We start from the raw sequence: 24,286 nt of genomic DNA on the forward strand, positions 1-24,286 counted from the left end.
TCTTTTTTATCTGGAGTATTAAAGCTGAAGAGGAGGTTGTGGTTGCAGTGAGCACCATGAAGTTATACATTCAGCACTGCACCGTGTCCGTACAAAATGCACATTTTAGAGTCACTGTACAGCTTTTATCATTCAGTAGGTTCAAGAGTAGGTTTGGTTGTAGTGCATATTGCTTCAGACGCGGAAAACGTTTGGATGCATAAATGGATTAACTGACCTGTAAAAAAAGTGGCGACAGGTCAAAGAAAGTTTACTGACATCTGCATCACTTCCATGTGCGCTCGTGATTTGACAGCCATCAATTGTGTTCAACCTTCATTGACTTGTGGCCACTTTATGGATGAACAGGTTCAGCAGTACTGAAGTAGAGACTTAAGGTATCACATTCAATGCTTGTGTCTTTTGAGTAAAAAGTTCACTTTGACCGCATCAGGTGCAAAATATGAACTTGTTTTTTTTTTCACAAAAAAGTGCTTTCAGGGAAGGAAATAATATGTCTATCTTGATAAATCAGCCAGTGTACCATGGTGCAGAAACTCTCTTATTAAAAGTGACAATCATGCACATCATCTCCAAGTAAAACTAGGGCAGGTCTGAGCCATTATTCATCAGTAATACTGTATATTTAACTACAGTCACATTTAACACCTTTTCCCGGCCCTCTCGGTGCTCTCCTTCATACAGTATGCTGGTCATTTCTCTCAGTGCCCGACCCAAACATTTTGAATTTTTGATGTCTCTTCAATTTCCCCAGGATGAAAAACATTCTCTTTCTCTTTCAGAGTAAAATGCAAAAGCCACCAGCAGCACAGTAATTTCTTTTTTCAGAGCATTTCAGGTCTGGCAGTGGAGCACCACCATTTCAAAATACATTTATAAAATGTACCCCTTTGAAAATATTGGCACAGTTAGCTGAAGGCATAGAGGAGGAACAATGAGATTTAACATGTGACATTATTGTGTGTCCAGCAGTCCAGGAGTGGAAATTGCACACATCCCTCTGTACCTATTCTGTCAAGACAGGGTGTTCTTTTTAAAAAAAACCCAAAAAAAACAAAACATAAACACTGAAATATACATTTAAAGCATAACATAACACAAATGCACAAAAAGCACATTGCTTTCCCTTTCTGACCAGTGTTACTGGTTGCTCCTGAATGACATCACTGTAAGGCGAGCAGCTGGTCTGAGAGGTTATTTCCATTATTTCCACTGTGGCTGTTAATACAGTTGTCTGCCAGTCCTCTGAGTGAAAGACTGCTCTTCTTTAAAGGTTGCAGGGTGGAGGAAGGTGGAGGAAGGTGGAGGAGGGAATTTAACTGCTTGACAGTCGATGGTAAAAGTAGACGTAGCCCAAGTCTTTTGGAGGCCTTTCTGACAAACACACTTTGTGGTCGTTGTAGATCACCCACCTGCAGGAGGCGGAACATGCACATTATTGTGGTGCTCTGTGAAAAGTTTTACTTTTTTAAAAACTGACGGCGATGAAGGCAGAGGAAATGGGTTAATTTACTTTTTCAATTCAGTTCAAGTACTGTAAGCAGAGTGATTCTGAATAATTTGTTTCCAAACTTCCTGTGGCAAAACCTTAATGATAATAATTTTAATTTAGCAGAAATACATTTCCTAGGATGAGCGATATGAAGAAAAACCCCCACATCCATCCATTAATAACTGAATTTCTTTTTTTTGTTAAACAGGGAAGTCCCTTGTTTTGATTGAAAATGTTCTATCAGCACTGTACAATAATAAAAAAACAAAAAAGACTGAATGAATATAATTGAATTAAACTGTGTGTGACTCACCTTCCCTCCTTTTTGATGTGACAAACATAATGTCCAGACATTGTGGATGCTCCCATGTGGCTGATGAACGCAAATAGCTCATAACCTGGGCAAAAAGGATAAAGAAAACACTATCAACATTTTCGGTAGTTTAACTAACTAATGACATTGAGCCCTGACTATTTTAAACCCTCAGAATAATAGAAAATAAAGTTGGAAACATCTAAAATATAACACTGTTAAGTAGGCAAAGCTAATCGTAAAAATTAGTCTGTTTAAAAAGTATAAATTGCTTACTTCAGTTTCAACTCAATGTAAAATATAGCTATGTTTTACGTAAAATATAGCTTTGTATTAGTGTTTCGAAGCACCTGAGCAGTGTTTTAATACGAGACTTTGGAATATGACCCTGTCCTGACAACACTTCTGTCCTAGTACACTAGTCTAAAGCTCATTACTTTGTCATAATGCAGATAAATTATTACGTGAAGATTCAGCATTACACTTTATATTTGGAGGAGAGTTAAATTGAAATGAAGATTAGGCCTATTTTCCATGCCATTATGACTTTTTAATCATCGGATTTAATTATCAGATATAAATTGTTGCTGAGGGCAATTTAAACAGTGGTCGTTGTGCATGATGTAAAGGTCATACAAATCTAAAACAACACACTATGTGTTAGAGGACTCTGCTGGATCTGTCCTGATTACCAAGCTCTGGAAGTCTGAAGCTACAGTTTATATCCAATGGTCACCAACAAACAAAGGTTAATTGATGCAAAACCTCTGATTATTCCAGGTTCATTTAATTTAGGTTCAGTGGTGAATGAAGTTAAGACAGAAATGGCAGCTGAAATGCATGCAGAGTGACTTAATCTTTACTTACTTAAATAGGGACATTGCACATCAATCAACATTACTGTCAATGTGCCAGTGTTAGCAAGCTGCCTCATTTTCATCAACAACAACAGACAACAGACAACAATCACAAACAAACAAAAGCCACTGAAAACAGCAAGACATTAGTACAATAATACACATGTACATGTAGCCATGCAAGTAGCACTATAACAACAACACTGACAATGTTTGATATATTCACATGGAGAGCATAATAACAGTGGCTTTAAAGGGATAGTAGCATTTTTTTTAAAGTGGGGTTGTATGATCTACAAATAGCCCCTAAGTACTTTAATTGCAGTAGAAGACTCTCTGCACTCCTCCCGTGAGCAACACCAGCCCATAGCCCTGCCCAGAGATTTACAACATACATTGTTGTGAATGGACCCAAAGAAACGGCCGATTTTCGTGGCCTAAAAGAGGTTTTACCTGAAAAAAAAATACACAGTTCCATTGTTCGCTATAATATAATTTTTTCCAGCCCTTCAAAGTGCAGGAAAAACACAGTTTTTATTTGGAGCTAACCAACTGCTGATACGTGGGGATACGTGAGTTGGTTAGGTCCAAATAAAAACTGTGTTTTTCCTGCACTTTGAAGGGCTGGAAAAAATTATATTATAGCGAACAATGGAACTGTGTATTTTTTTTTCACCTAAAACCTCTTTTAGGCCGTGAAAATAGGCCGTTTCTTTGGGTCCGTTCACAACAATGTATGTTGTAAATCTCTGGGCAGGGCTATTATGGGCTGGCGTTGCTAACAGGAGGAGTGAAGAGAGTCTTCTACTGCAATTAAAGTACTTGGGGGCTATTTGTAGATCATACAACCCCACTTTAAAAAAAATGCTACTATCCCTTTAAACAAATTGCAGTAATCTATAGCTCAGTACTCACGTCCCGGTCCATCTTTGACACGCGGGCCCGACGCGTCTCTGTCTGGAGAAAGTGTGGAGTCGCTGTGCGAGTTGGCGTTGGAGAAAGTGTTGTCGTTGGGCTCGGTGTCAGCCATGTCTGAAAGAGCGTCACTCTCCTCCTCCTCCGGGTGGGTGAAGATCCAGTCGAGCGCTCGTTCCAGGTTATTGTTCTGAAAGATAACGGTTACAATTTCAGTGACTTTCCACACAAAAATACCTTTAATACGTCACCAAATTACTATTCATAATAAACATTTTGAAATTCGGTCACAAGTGCAGGCTTAAATTGCAAACAAAAACTGTTTTTTGTGTTACAAGTAATATATTTTTTATCAGAACATCATCCTTGCTGCGCATTAACTGATTAATAAAAAATGCAGAATGCCAGAGGTAAAACCACCAACTATAGGTCAATGGACCCAGAGACTGAAAAATGTATATATGATGGAGCGAATGACAGCTACTCTCCAGCTCACAATGGACACTTTCATGCAAAGATGGACTTGTATTTCAAGATACCTGGGTGTATAATAACGGGAATATGCGACGGAGTAATTTTGGGAGTTCCTCTTTGGAGAATCATACTCAGCTACTATCTATAGATATCTGCTTTCCTACCTATTGATGTCAGGGTTGTTACTAATGTTTATATCATAACTATGTATATTTTCTCATTTACATTACCTTTCATTCTCTTGTACAGTCTAACACACATTTTCAAAGTCATATGTCAGGACATGTTTTGTAAAATGTTTAAAATGTCTAAATAAAAAGTAAAAAAAAAAAATGCTGAATGCCTAAATATTGATATAATATACACCAAATGCATGTAGTTATCGGAAATATTGCATATGAGAACATATTAAGGGTTGAGGATTAAAAATATGAATCCTCTTTGTTGTTCTCTTCCTCTCTTGCTGTACCTTGTTCAACCTCCTTGTTCTAAAATAGTCCTATGCTGAACATGTTAAAATGAGCAATCATTTATCAGAGAGGTGGCAGGCATCCATCTGTGCCAAATCCCCCCCCGAGGATGTTTACTTTTAGTCCAAAGTCGAGGTGTGATTGCTGGAGAACGTCTGGCTGCGGGGAGGAGGTTTGGCTCGCCGCCTGCTTTTTCTGTCTCTCCCTGTCAGGTCACTGAGGTTGGGAAAAAAAAAGAAGGAAAAAAAACTTCCTCCTTCTAATTTTGGGCTAATAATAAACCAGCCGTGAGACTTCTCTGCTTCACACCTCCATCCCCTCTCATGGGGAATATGTTCTCTTTTTTTTCCCACTTCAACTACATTGTGGATGGCAGGGAGTTTGGTGGCGTGAGGGTTGATAAACAAGGAAGGCTGGTGTCTATTTCTGTGTCTTACTAACAGTCTGCTGAGCTATTTTTGCTGAGGGGGCAGTTATAGAAATATGAAATGTGAGAATCCGGAGCCATTTCAAAACAGGGCAGCTAACGAAATAGCTGTGGCTGCTTTCCCTTTAACTTAATAAATATATACTGTATATTGTTTGCACTGTATGTTAAACATATGTCTGTGAGCCGTGGTGATAAAATGGCTCGACATGTCACTGTGACAGATCCTGTTCCTAACCCCGACAGGGTTCATCAGCGGAGGCGTCCGTATGCTGCTGGGACTATTTGTAAACACCACGTAGAGCAGACATCTTTAATCACTCTGACATGCAGGACCTATTAAATTTGCAGTTTGGAAAGCAAACAAGTAGGCCAGCCAAGCCCATCTATGACTGTCACAGCCTGGTTCTCTTCATCACGTTACGCCCATTTTAAAATCTTTACATTGTTTGTTTGGTAAAGTTGGATTTTAAATTTCTTTTGGTAGTTTATAAGGCACTACTGTACATGGCCATGCACCAGTCAACGTTTCAGAAGCGCCTCTTATTTATGAACCCAGAAGGCCCCTAAGATCCTGTGGCTCTTCATCTTAAGCTGCTGAGTACAACAAAAAGCCATTTGGTGATGCTGCTTCCATTAAGCTCTCTGAGAGAATCTGGAGGAGCTGCAAATACTGAAACTTTTAAACTGATCATTTCAGTCTGGCTTTTTATGTGATGGTCCATAATTTTTTGATTTTGATGTTCTATCCATAGCCCTTTTTCCCAATCTTTTGAATTTTTTTTAAATCATTTTTTATCAATCAATCAATTTGTTTATTTCGGGCATGTCAATTTAAATCATCATCATCACACTTCATCTTAGTTCAAATAATACAATACACATGGCCGAAAGGGAAAGCGGGAGAAGCAAAAGCTTATCTAGTCCCGCCCCCATTACCCACAGAATAAAAATCTTTTTTTTTACATTTTGATATAACATTCTTTTACTTATGACATTTTGACATTCTGTGTTTTTATCTCTTCTTAACTTCTCATAACTACTTATAATATACAGTATATCAGTATTAGTACTTTTATTATTAACCCCTTTATTTATTTATTTATTTATCTTCAACACTTTTTATTATTTCAGCCATTCATATGGCATTACTATTGGTGTGCATTGCTCTCTTACTAAGTCCTTTTTTTTTCAAATTGCTTTTCAACATGTATCGAAGTTGCTTTATAAATAAAGTTAGATAGTTTCATTATTGATTTCCCCTCTTGTCAAACAACAGCGGCTTTGTCAGGAACTCCTGACACTTTTGTTTCCTCGGGCCAGTTTTCTTTCTGCTTTTCTAGGGTGTGATGTGTATGTTGTTTAATTTCTTTCCATAATGAATCGTGTTGCAATTCCTTCAATGTTTTGTTTCTTATCTGAGAACATTTGTGGTGCCAGGCTGTCATTGCTGTTCTGCTGAACTTCTTCACCTGTGTGGGTGGTTCTTTGCCCTCAGTTTTTCCATGTAACTATCAATTGTTTCTATGAGAAAACAGACTGAGGCTTGAACACCACCTACAGAAGACTTCTTTTCTTTGTCAGCTCAGACACTGGCAACTAACGCTGCCCACACTGGCTGCCCAGTTCTCCTGTTTGTTCAAAACAAATCACTGTTATCACCACCACTAACACGATACACCTTGTGAGTAAAGGAGGATTTTGGTGACAGGAAAAGTCATATGAGGGCAAACGTGTCCACAGAAACTCATGAACTGCAGTTGATGAACAGTAAACAGACGACTCTTATTAACAAATGTTGTGGATAGGGATGTCACAATTACTTGTTTTCACAATTAATCACGGTATTAAACGCCACAATTAATTGATCGTAAAGATTCCTAAATAGCATCACTTTCCAAAAAAACATTATGTATGAACCGTGTCGGCAGATGTAGCGCCAAAGTTAAGGTTAATGCACAGATACTGGTCCATTTACCTAACGTAGCATTGGATTGGTAGGAATTTAAATGCTAGAGTGTCATTTGTAATTTAAAAAAAAAAGATTTAAATTAACTTTTACATTTGGTATGGATGACAATTAATGACTTGAATATTTCAAACACTTTCCCTGGCGGATTAATAATTGGTTATATAGTAATAGATATTTAAAATATTTTATAATTAGTAATGTATATTTTAACTATATTTGATTTTACACATTAATAGTGTTGTGAAATTAATCAATGCATAATAATCGTGATAAACGTAATACCGTGATTATTTCTCTGACAATAATCGTATCAAAAAAATCTATTATCGTGACATCCCTAGTTGTGGATTAAGAATTATCAACTGGCAGAAAGACATTATTCAAGGAAAAAAAAAGACGAGGCCTAGAAAAGAAGTGTTGATGGCAGCTAACGGGGAAAAAGAGTTATTTATTAGTATGAGAAGTGCAAACATGAATAGAGTAGGCAGCAGACTGACCGTGGCTTTAAGTGCCTGGATGCTGTGATTGCGGGGGAAGCCCATCGATGTGAGGATGGCGATGCTTTCCTCAGGGGGCGAGTTGGCCAGTGGGGTGGCACCCATGGGGCTGTCGCTGGTGGAGGGACCGGGGTCTATCATGGAGGGCAGCATCAGAGGTTCCGCAAAGTCTGCAGAGAGAAAGAGAGGAGGGAATAATAATAACAATGAGATGCTGTGGCTGTCGTTTATTTTTCAACCAAAGCAAAGCATATATTTGTCTTGGAGGTCACAGTAAGCTGAGCGTGGATGACTGTTTGCAGTTTTGCTGTGTTTTGTGACAGAATAAAGCTGACAGAAGCATCCTGCGGATCCAAATGTTTCAAAGTGGAAACTTGTCAGTTACATATACTGTACATACAACATATATTGAATTGAAGTGTATTCAGAAATATAAACCATGTATACACACTGCATTTTAGTGCAGCTAGAGAAGTACAGTACAGATCCCTATGAGTATCTGTAAGTACACTATAAGAAGGAGGCTTTATAAGTATATGATGTGTGTTTTATGCATGTGCACATGTTTTTAACAGAAACAAATGTGCATGTCCTATAGGAGGCCGCCTGACCACTTCTCTGGTGCTGGAAACATGATCTGATGTTAAAGTATGCTGTGGCATGTTTGTGTCAAAGTCAAGATTAGTAAGTCCACACACCTCAGAGATACTGTTTATCCATATGGAAGAACAGACCACCACACATACACACAGGGCCGTTGCTAGGAATTCTGGGCCCCCTTAAAGAATACTAAAGTGGGCCCCTCCCCCTAACTTTTCCTTTTTTTTCTTAGACTACGTATGTATTATCGGTTTTTATTTAGCCTTCTTTGTTTTGATGCTAATGCAGCATTACACTGCAAAAACTCAAGTATTTTACCAAGAATATTTGTCTTCTTTCTGGTCAAAATGTAATTTCTAGTCAAAACAAATCTCATTCTACTTAAAATAAGACACATCATATTAAAAGTAGCTTGTTTTTAGACACTTTTTACTTTGGATTTTCACTTGGAATAAGTAGAAAAAATCTGATAGTGGAGCAAGTTTTTCTTCCTTATTACAAGCACAAAAAACTTACTTTCACTGGCAGATTTTTCTATTTATTGTGAATTTAAGTGAAAATGATCTAAAAACAAGTTAATTTTTAGGTAATGAGTCTTATTTTAAGTGGAAAGAGATTAGTTTTGACTAGAAATGAGACATTTGGACAAGAAATAAGACAAATATTCTTGGAAAGATGTTGAGTTTTTACAGTGTACTATGAGTATTGGTCAGGGTCTTAGGCAGAATAAATCAGTCATACAAAGATTAGACTACTGGGGTTTTTTATGGGCCCCACTGGGCGCTGGGCCCCTAGAGTTATCATCACCTTTCTCCCCTATACAACGGCCCTGCATACACACATACAGAACTAACAAGCAAAAACATCAGTCTCTGGCGTTGTTGTCTGTAAAGTTAATTAATATACAAGAAGAGGAACTTTGAATAAAAGGCTTTATTTTACCTATTTTAGAAATTCATAACTCAATCTTTCTGACTGGAAGCATAGGTGGCTTTACATAAGCTCATAAATATACATTTCTTGTTATAACCCCTGCATTAAATACAAGTACCAATTTAAGTCTTGTCAATTTCCAAGTGTTTCTTGCTGCACTCTCAATAGATTCAAATGAAAGTGAAGTGACCCTCAGCCCAGAAACAAGGACACTCCTATGGTAATTACTCTACTGTTGGTCATAAACAGAGCCTTCATTACTGTCGTTGCCATAAATGAAAATACGTACCACTTATCCCCTGTCTCTATCTCAGCCTCCTTGTCTGGTGTCCTTTAGGTTGTTATTTAACTTCTACTGTAAACTTTGACTGTGTTTGTTCACACTGCAGCCCTTATTAAAAACATTTATGATGTTTATATGACTTTATATGCTCTGGTGATTAAAATGGCACATTTTCAGTACGATATAATAAATAAATGTAAGTGAGTTCTCTTGTCTGCTCAGTGCTTTGGAAGTGCAACTCCGCCAAGAAGATGCCATTAGTATTATTTTGTAAATGCGGCACTCAAGAGTTCCCTTCACTAATACTGAATTTAAAAAATGACTAAGTGAAAAGTTTAGTCGTAAAAAAAAAAAAAAAAGAGATGGTAATGGGAAAGTAATGAAACCAAACAAATGTAGGGGAGGCACAAGTAGTAGCCTTTGTGCAGCAGGGACAAACCGTTTTACTGATGTTATTGAGCACTGAATGCAGCCCATTTTGTAGATGCATTAGGCTCATTTAAAAACTAACAGGCAGGGGGCTGCTCTAATTTCCCTGCACTGTAGAGGTCCTTTACAGCCACCCAGGGAAATAAAAGTGACACGAGTTAAGGCCCCAGGGGAACGCTACTGCTGCTGATAGGCTCTACAAGAGACAAAGTCGGCTCTGACAAAGTTTCTGGTGATGATCTCACAGACAGACGCACACAGATAAACACCTGCAGTACACAAAGGGATGCAAAGTCTGACACTTGCAAAAAAAACAGCTCTGATTCCTCTATAAAAAGGAGATACTGGAGATGTGATGTGTCGCTCACTTTGAATTCCCTTTGTGGTGAAAAAGGTCCCATACAAATAATCTCCGCCTTGCCTCTTTGTATAATGTATTCTGTCAGTAATCTTGAGTAATGGAAGTGGTGCATTTGCTGTGGAATTTTTTTTTTCCAAATAGGCAAAAAAAAGCTGACATGCTCGATAAAAAAGTAAATCTCTCTTCATTCCCAAAATGTCTGCAACAAACCTCTTAGTATCACTTAACTGGTTGTTTTTGCTTTGAAAAGCAGTTTCTCCGTCTGAACTCAGAACTGGGTCTCCTCAAGTGCAGCTGTTGCTCTGATTATTTGTCGCTGGTATTTTTGGTTTCTCTGTGTTACAGATTCCTTTTTAACCCCTTGATCATTCACTCGACTCCCCCTCAACATCCATTCCTTGTCATGCCTGTTTTATTTTGTCACGTTTTCAACAGCTCATTTCACCTTTGGACTTCCACACTATTTTGAAAGCAGGTCAGCACAGAACCCAAGGTGTTGTTTTTTATGGCTACGTTCTGCATCTACAATTTAGCTATCCAGGCAAACAAAATTCAATCTTAGTCTCTTATTTGTATTTTCATTTAGTTTGAGCCTTGATGGAGTTAATGTAACACATACAAATAAAATTATAGAAGCCAGCAAGACGCACACGGAGACCGGGGTTCACCCAGGGCTCACCGCCCTGTTAATGCAGGTCAAACACGGACTAGTCCCTCCCACTCTCCCACCCGGAGAGGAGAGTTACCTGACTGCTGTTCCTGCAGGTCATTGTCAGCTGTTTCTTCCTCCTTTTTTCATTCCCTGAGGGATAACTCCGCTTCATCGTGACGTTTTTAACGCTGTCTTGCTAGGCTGGATCAGGCTGTATGCGCTGGGAATCTGGCACACCTGCGCGACGGACGGTCACGTCGTCAGGTTTTGTTTTTTTTTGTTTTTTTTCCCGCGGGGCCTCTATCAGTTTGCGGGGCCCTACGCAACGTGCGTAGTGTGCGTATTGGGTGAACCGGTACTGATATAATGCGTCTGTCTTTGGGTCTTGTCCTGCATACATTATGTTCTCATGAATACAGTGATGTTTCCTTACCCGGCTCCTCCATGTGGGCTATGATCCAGTTGAATGCCATCTCTGGGCCCATGTTGCCGGTGTAGTAGACTGCCTTCCTACAGGCCTCCAGTGGGAAGCCCATCTCTGCCAGCTGCATTACAGCCGCCTCGTCTATTTCTGGGGCTGGGGATACACAAATCAACATCAATAACTAAAAACATACAGCTGCTGATTCAACACAAACGAACGGTTACCCCTCCAGTTAAAAACAAACACACTGATTTTCCGGGTGCTCTCTCTCTTTGGGCCTCGTTAAACAAAGAAACCAGAGAAGAGTCGGCCCCGGGAGAGGTTTATTGGGAGATGATTTATCAAGGAGAGAAATGAGTCTGGCGAAAATGAGCAGAGACACATGGAAAAGTAAAGTTTGTTTGAAAGTAGAGAGCCGCTGCAGCACCTGCTCAGATATACATACATACACAGTCACAAGTTTAGTTCTGCAGCATTCATCACTACTGCCTGCTGCCGAAAATATGTTTATATGGCTATTGAGAGGAGAAAATAAAATACTCACAGTCTACGGAGCTCATGGAGTTATCTGGAAGAGGAGAAGAAAACTGTTTCAGACTTTGAGATACAAAAAGAAAAAAAACCTTTTGAAAAATGTTTTGTCTCTCAGGTTTATGAACAGCAGTGATAAATGGGGTGTGCAGCTAAACTGTTTTTTTATGCCAACGTTAAGCACTCGAGCTATGATGATGCATGACAGGCGTTACACAAATAACACAAATTATAGTCACTTCACTTTGTCCAAACTATTTTTCTTGTACGTTCACTGTCAGATAATATAGCCCTTCAGTAGCTGATATTACCATATTCCCAGAGACGGCAACTATTAATCAAATTCAAGTCAACATATTGAAACTGGACCTTTTTAGATTATATCATAGAAGCAACGACAAAAAGGAGAAAAGACAGTATAATGTAAAACAAAATAAAAAGCTGGAATCAGACTATGCATGCTGTGGTTGTGTGGTGTGCTCTGTGTCTTTCAAAGTAAACTAATTATAGGAAGTACATGTAAAGACAGGGTCGATTCAAGTCATCAGCAAGACAGACTCAAGTCCGACTGTCAGAACGACTCTTTGGTGAGACCTTTTCACCACATGCAGGGAGGAGCCCAATCGACTCCTGCTGTTCCCAAACACTGCAATCACAACCTCAGCAATTCCTGCTCATATGAAACACGCTCAGCGTTTGTAAAATCCTCCCAGCCTTCCCAGCCATGTTATTTTTGGACAAAGAAGTTTTGTATGTGTTTGTCTTTTCTCATTTTGTCTTTTCGTCAGTACTTTTCCTGATTTGCTGTGCATTTAATCTGAAGCAGTTTTTAGCACATTTTTCTTTCTTCTATATTTTCATTGAATTAAAGAAATGACAAACTAGATTGTGGTATTAAAAAAATGAAAATGTTAATTTTCCATTTTAATACTGAAGGGGATCAATTGATTAACAAAGAAACCAAAACCAGAAATCAATTTCTCTATGTTAGCTTGCATTAGAACAGAAAAATTGAATCACAAAAAACCATGATTCATTTTCTAAATGGCCTGGAATAATTGTGTGAGCGGATGATACACAGACCAGTGAGAAATGATGTGGTTCAAGCAGCGTACAGGAAAACACATTTGTGCAGTTCTGCGTAATCAATGAGAAGCACTGAAGCCTTTTGGTTTGACCAATGATTAATCACTGCTGACGGCAGCCGGGTGGATAATGGACCAGTGGTTAATTTACAATTTACAGAGCTCATCATATAATTGTGAGATGAATAAATTGTTTTGAAAACAGTACGTGATCCCTTCTGACCTCTTTTAATTTCATGGCTTAAACCACAATTTACACACTGGAACTTGTCCTCATGTTTCTGTCTACAGAAACAGAGGCACAGAGGGAAGTCCAAAACAGGGATTCAAATTGCTCATCTAACTAAAACTAAGTTCTGTACATATTTCCATGCTGTGGACACTCAGGTGCTGTCTAAGAAAAGGTGGTTTCATCTCAAAGAAACAACGGCCCCGTGCCTAAGGCTTTGAAGAGTTTCTACTCTTCCAAGAAGCCAGTTCAATGTGTTTGAGACATTTTAGTTAAGCACAGACTGCTCAGTAGTGAAATATTAAGGCAAACATGTTCATAATTAAAGCAGCCAGTGAAACAATTTTGCAAAGCTCATGAGTGTATAAAGAGCTCATGTGAAGCACAGCAAATGCTGCTCGCAGATGCTAACGTGTCTCTGCTCTGTTCTTTGGACCTCTTTTCCTGTTTGTGTTTGAAGCTTGAGACAGAACAGAACACTTTGTGCTTCACGCCTGCTAAAATATTAAGGAGGATGCTGTTAACTTGATGTAGCTGAACTTTGCAAACAACAGAAGGAGGGCAGAGGACGGAATAGGAATTACAACGGTGGAGGAGACAGGGACAAAGAAACAAATAAGGATGGCAGTTACAGTATTGGCCTTTAGGAGAAGAGGATGTGTAATACTGTAAATATCACTGAGCAAACACTGACACAACAAACTTTTCAAAAAAAAAAAAGTAACAATATTTCTTGTGCTCAAAAATGCTCTAGGTAGCTTACAGTGGTTTATTCCCAGAGCCAAGAGGAGTACATTACACGGGGATCTCACAAAATCATTAGAATTTATTAGGTGGCTTAGCCACACTGTGAACTCAACAACATGCCTTTCCCCTAGGGCTCCATTCAATATCCCCTCCAGAAAAATACTGGGTGGCTTTCAGCAGAATATCATATCAGAGACAATTTCACAGATCATTTGACTGCCTAAAAAATGAAATGCCCTACATCTCCTGAAACGGATGTCGGGCGGGTAGCAGCAGTGAAATAGCCCGCATCTGGTTAGAGTAACAATGAGTTACCTGTCTACTGGGAAAAACCAGACATATACTGTCTCACATATTGAGCTGCGTGAAACGTTTGGCTAACTGGCTGAATAAAAATAAAAGACACAGGCGGTTCAGGTAAAGCAATTACAGAGCTATGAAACTGAAAACAAAGGGCCAAAATGTCTCCTATAGTTCAGAGAGCCATCTTGCATTTTTCCAGGGATTTACACATGATTGCAAATGTCCCTGTGGGCCTCAGTAAGCTCATACAGGGGATTCTCCTGAGTAAGTTCTGGGTGAGAAAAATGGAGCATTGTCTGATTTGAAAACAACCTGATTTATCTGAAGCTGCTCCAAAATGTGAGCACAGATGTTTACTTGACAATGTGGAAAGGAAGTAAATAAATGTAACATAGTCCAAGTGATGAAAAGTAGTAGTGTTTTTCCAGCTGTACTGACATCTGTATGCATACACATTCATATATCAATACCATTTATACATCTTGGCTTAAGCTAGATCTGTTCGTACCTCTGGTGTCCTCAGGTAGCACGATTGGGGGCATGAGGTCGGGCAGCTCCTCTTCACCTGCCTGCAGGCCAGTGGCCCGCAGCCGGTTCAGATCCAGGAAGTCTGGGACATCAATGGCCAAGTCTGTAGGGAGGACACATGAAAAAAACAAAAAAACCCTCAACCAAGGAATATATTCACTTTTTTCAAATTTTGGGTTGAACCACACGGTTTATTCTAAAACACCCCTCAAATTTAACATTGAGTGGTGAAATGCAAGAAAAATATGTTCACATAATCAATGAAGATTATGGCCCATGTGGCAGCTGGTTACTGGAGGTCATTTTACACGAATATCAGGTTATACAATTCACCTATCATGTTCCTGTACAGGCAGTAACATACAGTAGTCATTTATTAGTTTTTATCTGTGTGTCCCAGTTGCAACTTAAACTGCAACACTTTACAGTTGTCAACAGGATGAGACATGTGGTCATTTCTGACCTTGTGCCCACAAAGTGCAGGTGAAGCCATTAATGAGTTGGACAAAAATTACCTGAGACAAAATTTCACCTGCCATGTAGCTTGTAATTCACAGTTCAATGCTGCCCTCTATTGGGCAAAAATGATGCTACAAGTACTTGAAATAACTGAGTCACTATATCAGTGGAGGCCTATAAAAACATTTAAATCAGTGAAGGTGACAGTTACCCAGTTTCTTCGGCACCCAATCGACTCCAAATGTGAACTTCTTGATCTGCACAATCAGATACTCCGGGAAGGAAGCAAAACGGGAAGTTCTGCAGAGGAAAGAAATATTTTCAACAGGGGGGATTCAGAAGATGAGAATGCAATGGATAAAACTGAGATGTGGAACCATCACTCCAGGCCCAAGAAGAAGTCAGCCTTGCTTACTTTACGCCGGCGGACTTGGCCTGCAGCGCTGAGCTCCAGAAGTCTGGGACGTTGTCTGGCTCTGTGAAGGCCTGCAGGCAGGCGGTGAAAGGGATGCGTGCCCTCACCGGTTGAGGAGGAGCCCTCATGTTCTCCTCAGCATCCTTCCGCTTGGCCTCATACGCCAGCAGCTCCTCTGGTAGTGTCAAAGCAAAGACAAAGACTTGACTCGTCAAAATAAATGCTAACATCCACAGTGCTCCATAATGTTCAGCAGCTCCAAAGCAAAGGTTGGTACGGATGCATTTTTAGAGGAATAATAGCATAAGGTGCTGCCACATTGTCCTGGATAGACTGTCAGCATAACAAGGTCACATTTGTTTATTGTAATTATACCACCATCATTACAAGGTGATCTTTTAAATTAGTACATCAGTTTTGTTATAAAATGTATTGCATCAAATCAGGAGTGTGTAATGACGGCACATATACACAAATCTTTAAGCAGTTACTTATTCTCTCTGTCTGAGAGCTTTTTGAATTGAATTGAAATTTGTTTATTTCGGTCATACAACACCAACATCAAAATCAACCATTTTGTGTGAACAGTTTAGCCAAAACATATTATACACAATTGCAACCATACACACACACACACAAAAAAAAGAAAATATCATTCAGTGATCGAAAAGGGAATAGGCTGAAGCCCAAGGCTTATATTTGCCTATCCTTTACACTCTATGAAATTAAATTACCTAGAATCTCAGCAGTCCAAAATAATAAGATGAAAGTAATCATTACTGTATTTTATAATTTTTCATTTCAAGGCTTTCTTAAAACTCAACAAAGAACTACATGTCTTCAACTCATCACTGAGATTATTCCACATTTTAACTCCCAAGACTGAAACACATTTGTATTTTATATTAGTTCTAACTTTACACATTTCAAAAATCAATAACCCTCTTAAATTATAGTTTCCTTTTCTTAATTTAAATAACTGAAGGATACAAGCTGGAAGGCTGTTGTTCTTTACTCGAAAAATGATTTCCATTGTCTTTAGGAACACAATATCTGAACATTTTAATGCATTAGATCTTAAAAATAGTGGGTTGGTAGGTTCACAATAGCACTCTTTGTTTATTATTCTAATAACTCTTTTTTGAAGCTTGATTATAGGGTCTATGTTTGTTTTATAAACATTTCCCCAAACTTCAACGTAGTATGTCAAATATGGAAATATAAGAGAATAATATAAAATATGCAGACATTTCTTATTCAACATGTCCCTTGTTTTATAAAGAATAGCAATGGATTTGGATATTTTTCCCTTGATATAGCTCAGGACCTTCTGTTCCCTTCTTGAACAGGACCTGCTGATTCTCCCAGCTTCACACAAGCTACAGTACATCCACCCAGAGGCAGCCGTGCCTTCCCACTGCAGGAGCACAGTGTTGGGGCGTGCGCGTGTGCATGCGTGGGAGCCTCTTTACCTCGATTGGTGGCAGCCTCGATGGGGGCTGGCAGTTGGATGCAGTAGTCCACCCGCTGAGTGTATCGCACCCGACGAGTCTGGCAGCACTGAACTCGCTCCTCCACCAGGAAGCGGAAGGCATCGCTGGGATTCTCCGAGCCTGCACTGTTCCTCTGCAGAGACGACAAAACCATGAGATTTGACACATATCTCAGTTTGAGACCAATACAGATGTCTTTATTAGGGATGTCACGATTATAAGTTTTCTTGGTACGATTATTGTCAGAGAAATAATCACGGTACTCCGATTATCACAATTATTATGCATTAATTAATTTCACAACACTATGAATGTGTAAAATCAAATTTAGCATAGTCAAAATATAACTCATAATACTCATGTTTACACAAAATATTTCAAGTATCCATTAATATATGACCAATTCTTAATCCCCAGGGGAAGTGTTTGAAATATTCAGGTCATAAATTGTTATCTATGCCAAATGTTTGCGTTTATTTTAATCGTTTTTTTTTTTTCGTTTTTAAATTAAAAATTACACACTAACATTTAAATTCCTAACCATTCAGTGTTACGTTAGATAAATGGACCAGTATCTGTGCATTTACCTTTATTTTTGCGCACATCTGCCAATAAGGTTCCAACATCAAATTTTTGTGAAAGTAACGGTATTTAGGAATCTTTACGATCAATTAATTGTGGCGTTTAATACCACGATTAATTGTGAAAACAAGTAATCGTGACATCCCTAGTCTTTATAGAAACTGAATATACACCAGTCATGTCATACATCACTGACCAAGTCGATCTTATAGTGTTTTATGACTCATCAGTTTTCTCTGGCAAGTCCAAAATAGTAAGCATTCCTTAATCAATCAAAGCTCAACTAATTCTGTATCTAAAAGACGCCAACTTCCAGTGCTGTATGTGATTTAGATCTGTACAGAAGCTTCATACACACACACCACAAACAGCCTGCGGTTTGAACTGCAACTCTATCTATGGGCTAATCTTGTTTTGGCCCATTATGGTCTCTGACATGACTTCACCACAACTGCTGTTTGACCCAGATCTCTGAACACAGTCATTCATTATGTAAATGCAATTCTTTTAATTTAGGAACTGCCTCAGTTAAGAGTTAAGAGTCCCCTCCATTACAGAGAGTCTTATGTCTTTTTAGAATCGAGGTGCATAATAATCATTAGGAATGCGCGGGCGGCTCTGTGTCCTCGCGCTGCTAATGAACAGCAGGGGTCAGTGAAGTTCACGCTCTGTTTTTTTGAAGTCTGTGGAGAAGGAATGGCATCGCGACTTGACTTCACACATAAGTTTGATGATGGCTTCTCTGCAACCCAGCCCTTCTATTCTAAGGAGCTACAGAAATACGCAAGTTATAATTTTACTCGGGCCAAGTATGCAGGCTGACATGGACAGTGGGAAATGTTGCTGATGGTGGTGGTGGCTTCGGTCATGTTCAGTCTATGCCCGGATAACTAAACCGGTATCTAGTTTACGGGCAGCTGTAGAGTGGTAAAGTAAAGGAGGGGCAGTTTTCATAGTTCAAGCACAACCGCCATTATGTTTCTTTACAAAAAGGTGCCAGACATTGAGAAATGAAGGTGGTGAGAATCTTTGTTGTTTGTTTTGTTGATCTCTTCCACATGAGGTTGAGGTAGCGTTAAGTCAGAGTCATGCCATGTCTCCTTCGGCCGAGGCAGAATAGGAAGCATTATCTCGTCTCACTGTGTAACAGATAGCACAGAGCTAAATATACATTTTGGTTGAGAAAGACACACCAGTGCAACCCATGTGTAAGTAAGTACCGACCGAGAAGACAGACAGTGTGCTCTTTTAAGTCAAAAACAGACAGATGTGTGTCAGAGGTCAGGTATTATTTCACAGTGCAGAAATATTAAGTTAATAAAACAGTTAGTTTTGTGAGAAGCAGTGGCACGGTCTCTTTCTGTTGTGTTTGTAGTGCCAGTGGACATCCCTTCAGATCATTTGTTTGGGTCAACCCTTTAGTAGGAGATGATTTCTTAAAAGTGGTTAAACTGATTTATGGAACATACAGAAAATATAGCATACTGGACAGTACAACAACTGGACATTTTTAAAAGCAAACTGAAGACCTACCTTTTTAGCCTTGCTTTTAACTGACTCGTACTATTTCTATTCTGAAACATGCATTTAATTTAATTTATCTTATTTTCTTATTTATTTGTTTACTATTATTATCTTTTTTATTCTATTTTAATTCACCCATTCTTTTCTCTATTTTATCCCACTACACCTACCTATTTTACTTCATTTTACCTAGTGTCTTTCTCGTCTTCTCTTTTTATCTATTTTACCTCATTTGATCTAGTATCTCTCTTATCTTCTCATTCTATCTATTTTACTTCATTTTACCTAGTGTCTTTCTCCTCTTCTCAATTTTATTTATTTTACTTCATTTTATCTAGTGTTTTCCCCACTGCAAATGAGTGAGTATTAGATAGCGTTTCCCCGATAAAATCCATTGTTCTAAAATTATTGTGTGAATGTGAATGTATTTGCGAATCTATGTATGTCTCCCTAACATGTGTTCCCTATGTCTCCCAATATGTGTTCCCTGTATTGCTTGTTTTTAACATGTGAAGCACTTTGAGCTGCCATGGGCATGAAAAGTGCTATACAAATAAAGCCTGATTGATTGATTGAACTGACTTCTCAGCAAGACAATTGGACAAACTACAGACAATAATAAGGAGCATGGGGTGGTGTTTAAAGCAACAGGAAAAAGGCTGGTTAGTGGACATTGTGTCCAATACTTCATTCAAACTAGGTGAAAATACTTTGCTCATACATACACATACACAAGCATGGCCTCTCCACATAAACATCTGTGTTTATTTGTATTCACCTACACTGCATTTTAAGTCTCGTCTGCCAAGTCTAGTCTTTCCTCAACAGAGGTTTAGCTTCGCTCACCTCTACTAGGTTGACGATGTGCAGGAGAAGCTCTTGGGCATCTTGTTGTCTGTTTGAGGAAAACTCTGGGTGTCCCCTGCTGACCAGGGCCTTGAACATCCTGGGGGAGATGCCCTTCTGCTGCTGCTGCAATGAAAACATTTGAGCGTCACACACATCAATCTTTGCTCTGTCCATAGAGAACATCTGCATACTTCAAAAATGTGAGAACTATTCTTTTAAACTCAGCATTTCCACAACTAACAACTTTTTGTGCAACACGTATGTATATGCACAAATTAAAATGTTATAAATGTTGTAAAAAAAATAAAAATAAATGTTTTATAATATATCATTATGTTCACTAACTGATGTGATGATATAAAAAAAATCCAAGTTTCGACATGCCTCACCAATAATCAATCATTGAAAGGACAACCTCCAGCAAAATACCATGTATCTCATGAAAAGCCATTTTAATTAGCATATGCAATCAGTACAAACTGAGCACAGTATGCCAACACATATCTTCCCAGCTGTCAATACGCGTCCAAACCCGACTCCACCATCACATGTGTAGGAAGCGCAGGATCAAGCTCTGCCCTATCAATTACTGTGTCTGTGTGGCTGGGGGGTGAGGGGGGGGTAAGGGGTGGGTGGTGGGGGCTTTAAAAGAAGCCTGGAGCTTACAGAGCTAGCACTGGGTCCCATTATGCTTTAATGGTTTTCCTCTTCTAATTTCCTGGCAGCTGTGTACTACAGTATGTGGATGAAAGGCAATGATTTCACGTCATACAATATAATGCCTGAAGCTGCTGTGTTCAAAAAACTATTTCAGTTGCAAATTTGCGACTGTAGCCACTAGTTATTTTTAAGACTAAAGGAAAAAAAGGTCAAAAAAAGGTCAAAAAAGTCATGTTTTCCTCTGAAAAGCTCAAAAATGCTAAAGTATATCAATAACACACAACAACTGCACTAAGTAAAGACGGTTTGAATTGGAAAAACTGACAACCTAAAAAAGATCAATTTTACTATCTGTCAGTATCAACATGCTTCTGTTGGTTATGGACCCAGTTTGGGAGCTGGACATACCCAGTTTAATACCTTGTGTTCTTCTTTCATCACCTGTTCAATGAGCTCAGATTTCATGGGTGGTTTGGAGTACTGGCCTGAGAGCAGTCCGTGTCCCAGTTTAGCCCTGTCGGACAAAAACAAAAACGTAAACATTACAACACAGAGTCGGTCTTTCAGTCTTGCTCTAGTCTTGTTGGGGTTATTTGTTGCTCGACAGACCCTGGAGGAGTGTGGTGTGGTGCACATGTGCATCTACTCGCCAGAACACACACACAGTTGAAAACCCTTCAGACAATACACATGGGGCCTGTTTCACAAAGCGGATAACTTGTTAACCTCTGGATTTTCCGTCTGGCTTGAGTTCAAACTCTCAGTTGCCATGGTTACCAACACCACTTCTACAACATCTGCAGGGACCTTTTTTTTTTTTTAGCCATGCGCGCTACAAAATAAAGGAGAATAATCATATATCTTTCTGACAATTAGCTAATTTCTTTGCTGTACACTCTCACAAAGAGATATCCCTTCCCTTACCTCTGGTAGTACAGAATAAATAAGTAGACTAAATTTTGCATATCATAGCCTACAACATATCTTTGTCTCTACAGGAGACTCCAGAAATCATGTCTAGAAAAAAATACTATACCACACAGTAACTGCAGAGGGCAGTGACTCATCTCGTTTCAGTAAAATGTGTTTCATCAGTAACAGTGCTTTCAAAACCTTGGTCATTTTATATTCATTTTAAACTTTTGTTGTTGTTTTTTTCCACTACCACGTATGATTCATCTCATCTCATCTCCTTTCATACTGACTGACTAAAATTGAAACAACCTCGAAAAAGACAAAGGCCTGTTCATTAAAGTTCACCATTGGGTACCATCATTTATTATTATAGCTATAATTTATTTCCATTGTTAAAGAACTGTGCTGTAATTTCCACAATCTCGTCACAACCCCCCAGCCCTCATTTCAGATAACTGCAGTATTGTCTAAATCTTGCTTTATTCCTCACTTTAATATGTATCTGAAAAGAACAATATGTTTCTCATTCAGTATCTTGTTTTTTTATCATCTAAATTGGATACAAGGTAATAATATTTCCCTACATTATTAATTCATCAACTACAAACACTGACAGGTTTAAACATGTTTATCTTTCAATGTGCCACTGAATATGAACACTGAATAACTGATACTCATCACCTGTCTTGCTATGAACCCACTTACCTTTCATCACCAGCATATGGGAAAAGTAATACTGTTCCATTAATTTGCATGACTGGGATTTACCGACCAGACCTAATCAAACTATACACTCAAAACTTATTTCAAACATTGTGGTAACAATAATATAAATTGAAAGTAGCCAGTCATGAAAGAAAATAAAACACTCAGACTTTTCTTTTTTTGTTCAGAGACAGAGACAGCAGCAGCTGGAAAACACCTTGTTTGTGTATTACAACACTGCATTATGTAACATGTCACTTACATTTGTGTGGCAAAGTCTTGGGTAGGGTCAAGGGGTGAATAGTCATATATCCTCTGAAGATTACCCACATACCTAAAGATCAGAGTACATGTCACAAGCTCGCCTCAGACGGAGAACATGGGAGGCGACACACAGACACAAGAGCCAAGGAAACACACGAGGTGGTGCTGACAGGACACCACCCAACACCTTCTTTCTGATGGAGATCATGCTACGATTCTCTACAAGTATTAATGTTATACCTAATCCACAACAACAACAACAACAGGTCAAATATCTAATGATAACTGCCTCTAATTGTAAGTAACTGTTAAATCGCTGCTAAAAACACTGCTTAGGATGAACATCATAAACTGTACATATATGAGTTTCCAGTTTTGACAATATTTTCCTTTTTCTTGTCAATGATTGGTTGGTCACAATTTAAAGCAGAAGTAAGCGATCCGGTCGTTTTGGCTAATGCTGCGTTCCAGGCAGGCTTTTGAAACCGTAAATTACAGCTTCAAGTCACGACTTACGACTTTGTAGCGTTCCAGGCAACCCACTCGTGTTTCTCCAACCTGTTTTACCTGTGAAAGTCACTATAACGGCCACTCGTAACTTCCGACCCGTGAACTCGTACCAGATCGAACTGGTACGACTTCACAGGTTGGAAAAACACGAGTTACGGGTTGCCTTGAACGCACCATAAAGTCTTGTCAACCGATGGAGTTAGCAGCCCCCGCCCTCGTCATGGATCTATTGGTCCTCGTCCCTACGTCACCACATTCAGGCGCATCCCTTGGCTGCACACACAGAGAGGACCGCCCCTTCATGCCGTTCTCTCTCCTCATTGGATAAAACTTGTAGGACACGAGAAAAGTTTTCTCCTCGGCTCAGAGCAGAGTGACTGAGAGACCCGTGTTTCGGTCCAAACACTCTATGTAAGTGATTGCTGTCGGAAGATATAACTATTTAAGTTAAGACTTATATTAACACAAAAATATCGCTTACTTCTGCTTTAACAAAAAAAATAAAGTCAGTGTTGTGTTGTCTTTCTAGTAACTCTGCGGCATGACAGCGTATGGTACTACTCACATCCTCTGGAAGTCTGGGATGCTGAAGAGGACCTGCATGACTGTGCCGAGGTAGCAGCTGTTGCCCAGGTTTTTGATGCCTGTGTAACCAGAACCGAAGACCGCCTTCAGCTTCATGCCCGACTCCTGGATCACCTCCCACTCACTGACCCGCGGCCGTGCGTTGTTGTCTGTGTGGTGCCCATTCTCTGTCTGGAGCAGAAAAGTGGAGAGCTGGATGTTAGGACTTTCATTTTAGTTTGGTATCCACAAGTTTCCGATCGTCATCTATGGTCAAAACCGGAAGCCGGTTTTGCCGGTTTGGTGGAATTGTACGTTTACGTTTCCATGGTTTTCAGTCGTTGTCATAGTTGCGGTAAATGCATGGATCTATTAACGCTGGCTTTTAACACGGATGTCATGTGTGTGATATCCACTGTTAAAAGCTGGTGTGATGATCCATGCGTTTTACAGATTTTAATTGAAAAAAAAAAAAAAAAGAAATCCATGCATTTACCGCGACTACCGAAACCATGGAAACATAAACATAAAATTCCACCGGAAGAGGATATTAAAAATGTTTGGGTCAGATGGTGCTTAAAGGGACAACGAGGAGTTTCTATTCGGTTATAAAAAAGTCTCACGTTAATGTGGATGAATCTCCGCTACCCACACTTGTTAATGGTCCATTTTCGATAAATATATCGTTTTGTCTCTATCGTTATTTTGTTATTATTAGTGTTGGCGGAAATGCTGGTTGAGCCGACCAGCGTTTCCTTCGTGGCGAGTCATGAGAATAACGCAGCTGAATCGCTGTTTATGGTCGGAACTACGACGGTAACTGA

General features: G+C 39.2%; 1 protein-coding gene across 3 annotated transcripts in view; it reads right to left on the reverse strand.

Moving 5' to 3' along the window:
• Positions 1-1,055: 1,055 nt before the first annotated feature.
• Positions 1,056-24,286, reverse strand: part of usp13 (ubiquitin specific peptidase 13) — a 34,401-nt gene continuing 11,170 nt past the window's right edge. Inside the window, exons 8-21 of one of the 3 annotated variants that reach the window (XM_085774432.1) lie at positions 23,464-23,654; positions 22,387-22,458; positions 20,946-21,018; positions 19,842-19,967; positions 16,869-17,022; positions 15,397-15,571; positions 15,193-15,281; positions 14,503-14,625; positions 11,644-11,667; positions 11,109-11,252; positions 7,418-7,587; positions 3,578-3,767; positions 1,806-1,890; positions 1,056-1,412 (exon numbers count right to left, since the gene is read on the reverse strand). In XM_085774432.1, the coding sequence (XP_085630558.1) occupies positions 1,316-1,412; positions 1,806-1,890; positions 3,578-3,767; positions 7,418-7,587; positions 11,109-11,252; positions 11,644-11,667; positions 14,503-14,625; positions 15,193-15,281; positions 15,397-15,571; positions 16,869-17,022; positions 19,842-19,967; positions 20,946-21,018; positions 22,387-22,458; positions 23,464-23,654 (1,713 nt within the window). In that variant the 3' untranslated portion in view covers positions 1,056-1,315. Of the gene's footprint in view, positions 1,413-1,805; positions 1,891-3,577; positions 3,768-7,417; positions 7,588-11,108; positions 11,253-11,643; positions 11,668-14,502; positions 14,626-15,192; positions 15,282-15,396; positions 15,572-16,868; positions 17,023-19,841; positions 19,968-20,912; positions 21,019-22,386; positions 22,459-23,463; positions 23,655-24,286 lie in introns of all 3 variants that reach the window. The other 2 variants (XM_085774431.1, XM_085774429.1) reach the window with 2 other exon arrangements.

This window comes from Trachurus japonicus, chromosome 4 (genome assembly GCF_045865225.1).
Source record: "Trachurus japonicus isolate A0001 chromosome 4, Traja_1.0".
NCBI classification, from domain to species: domain Eukaryota; kingdom Metazoa; phylum Chordata; class Actinopteri; order Carangiformes; family Carangidae; genus Trachurus; species Trachurus japonicus.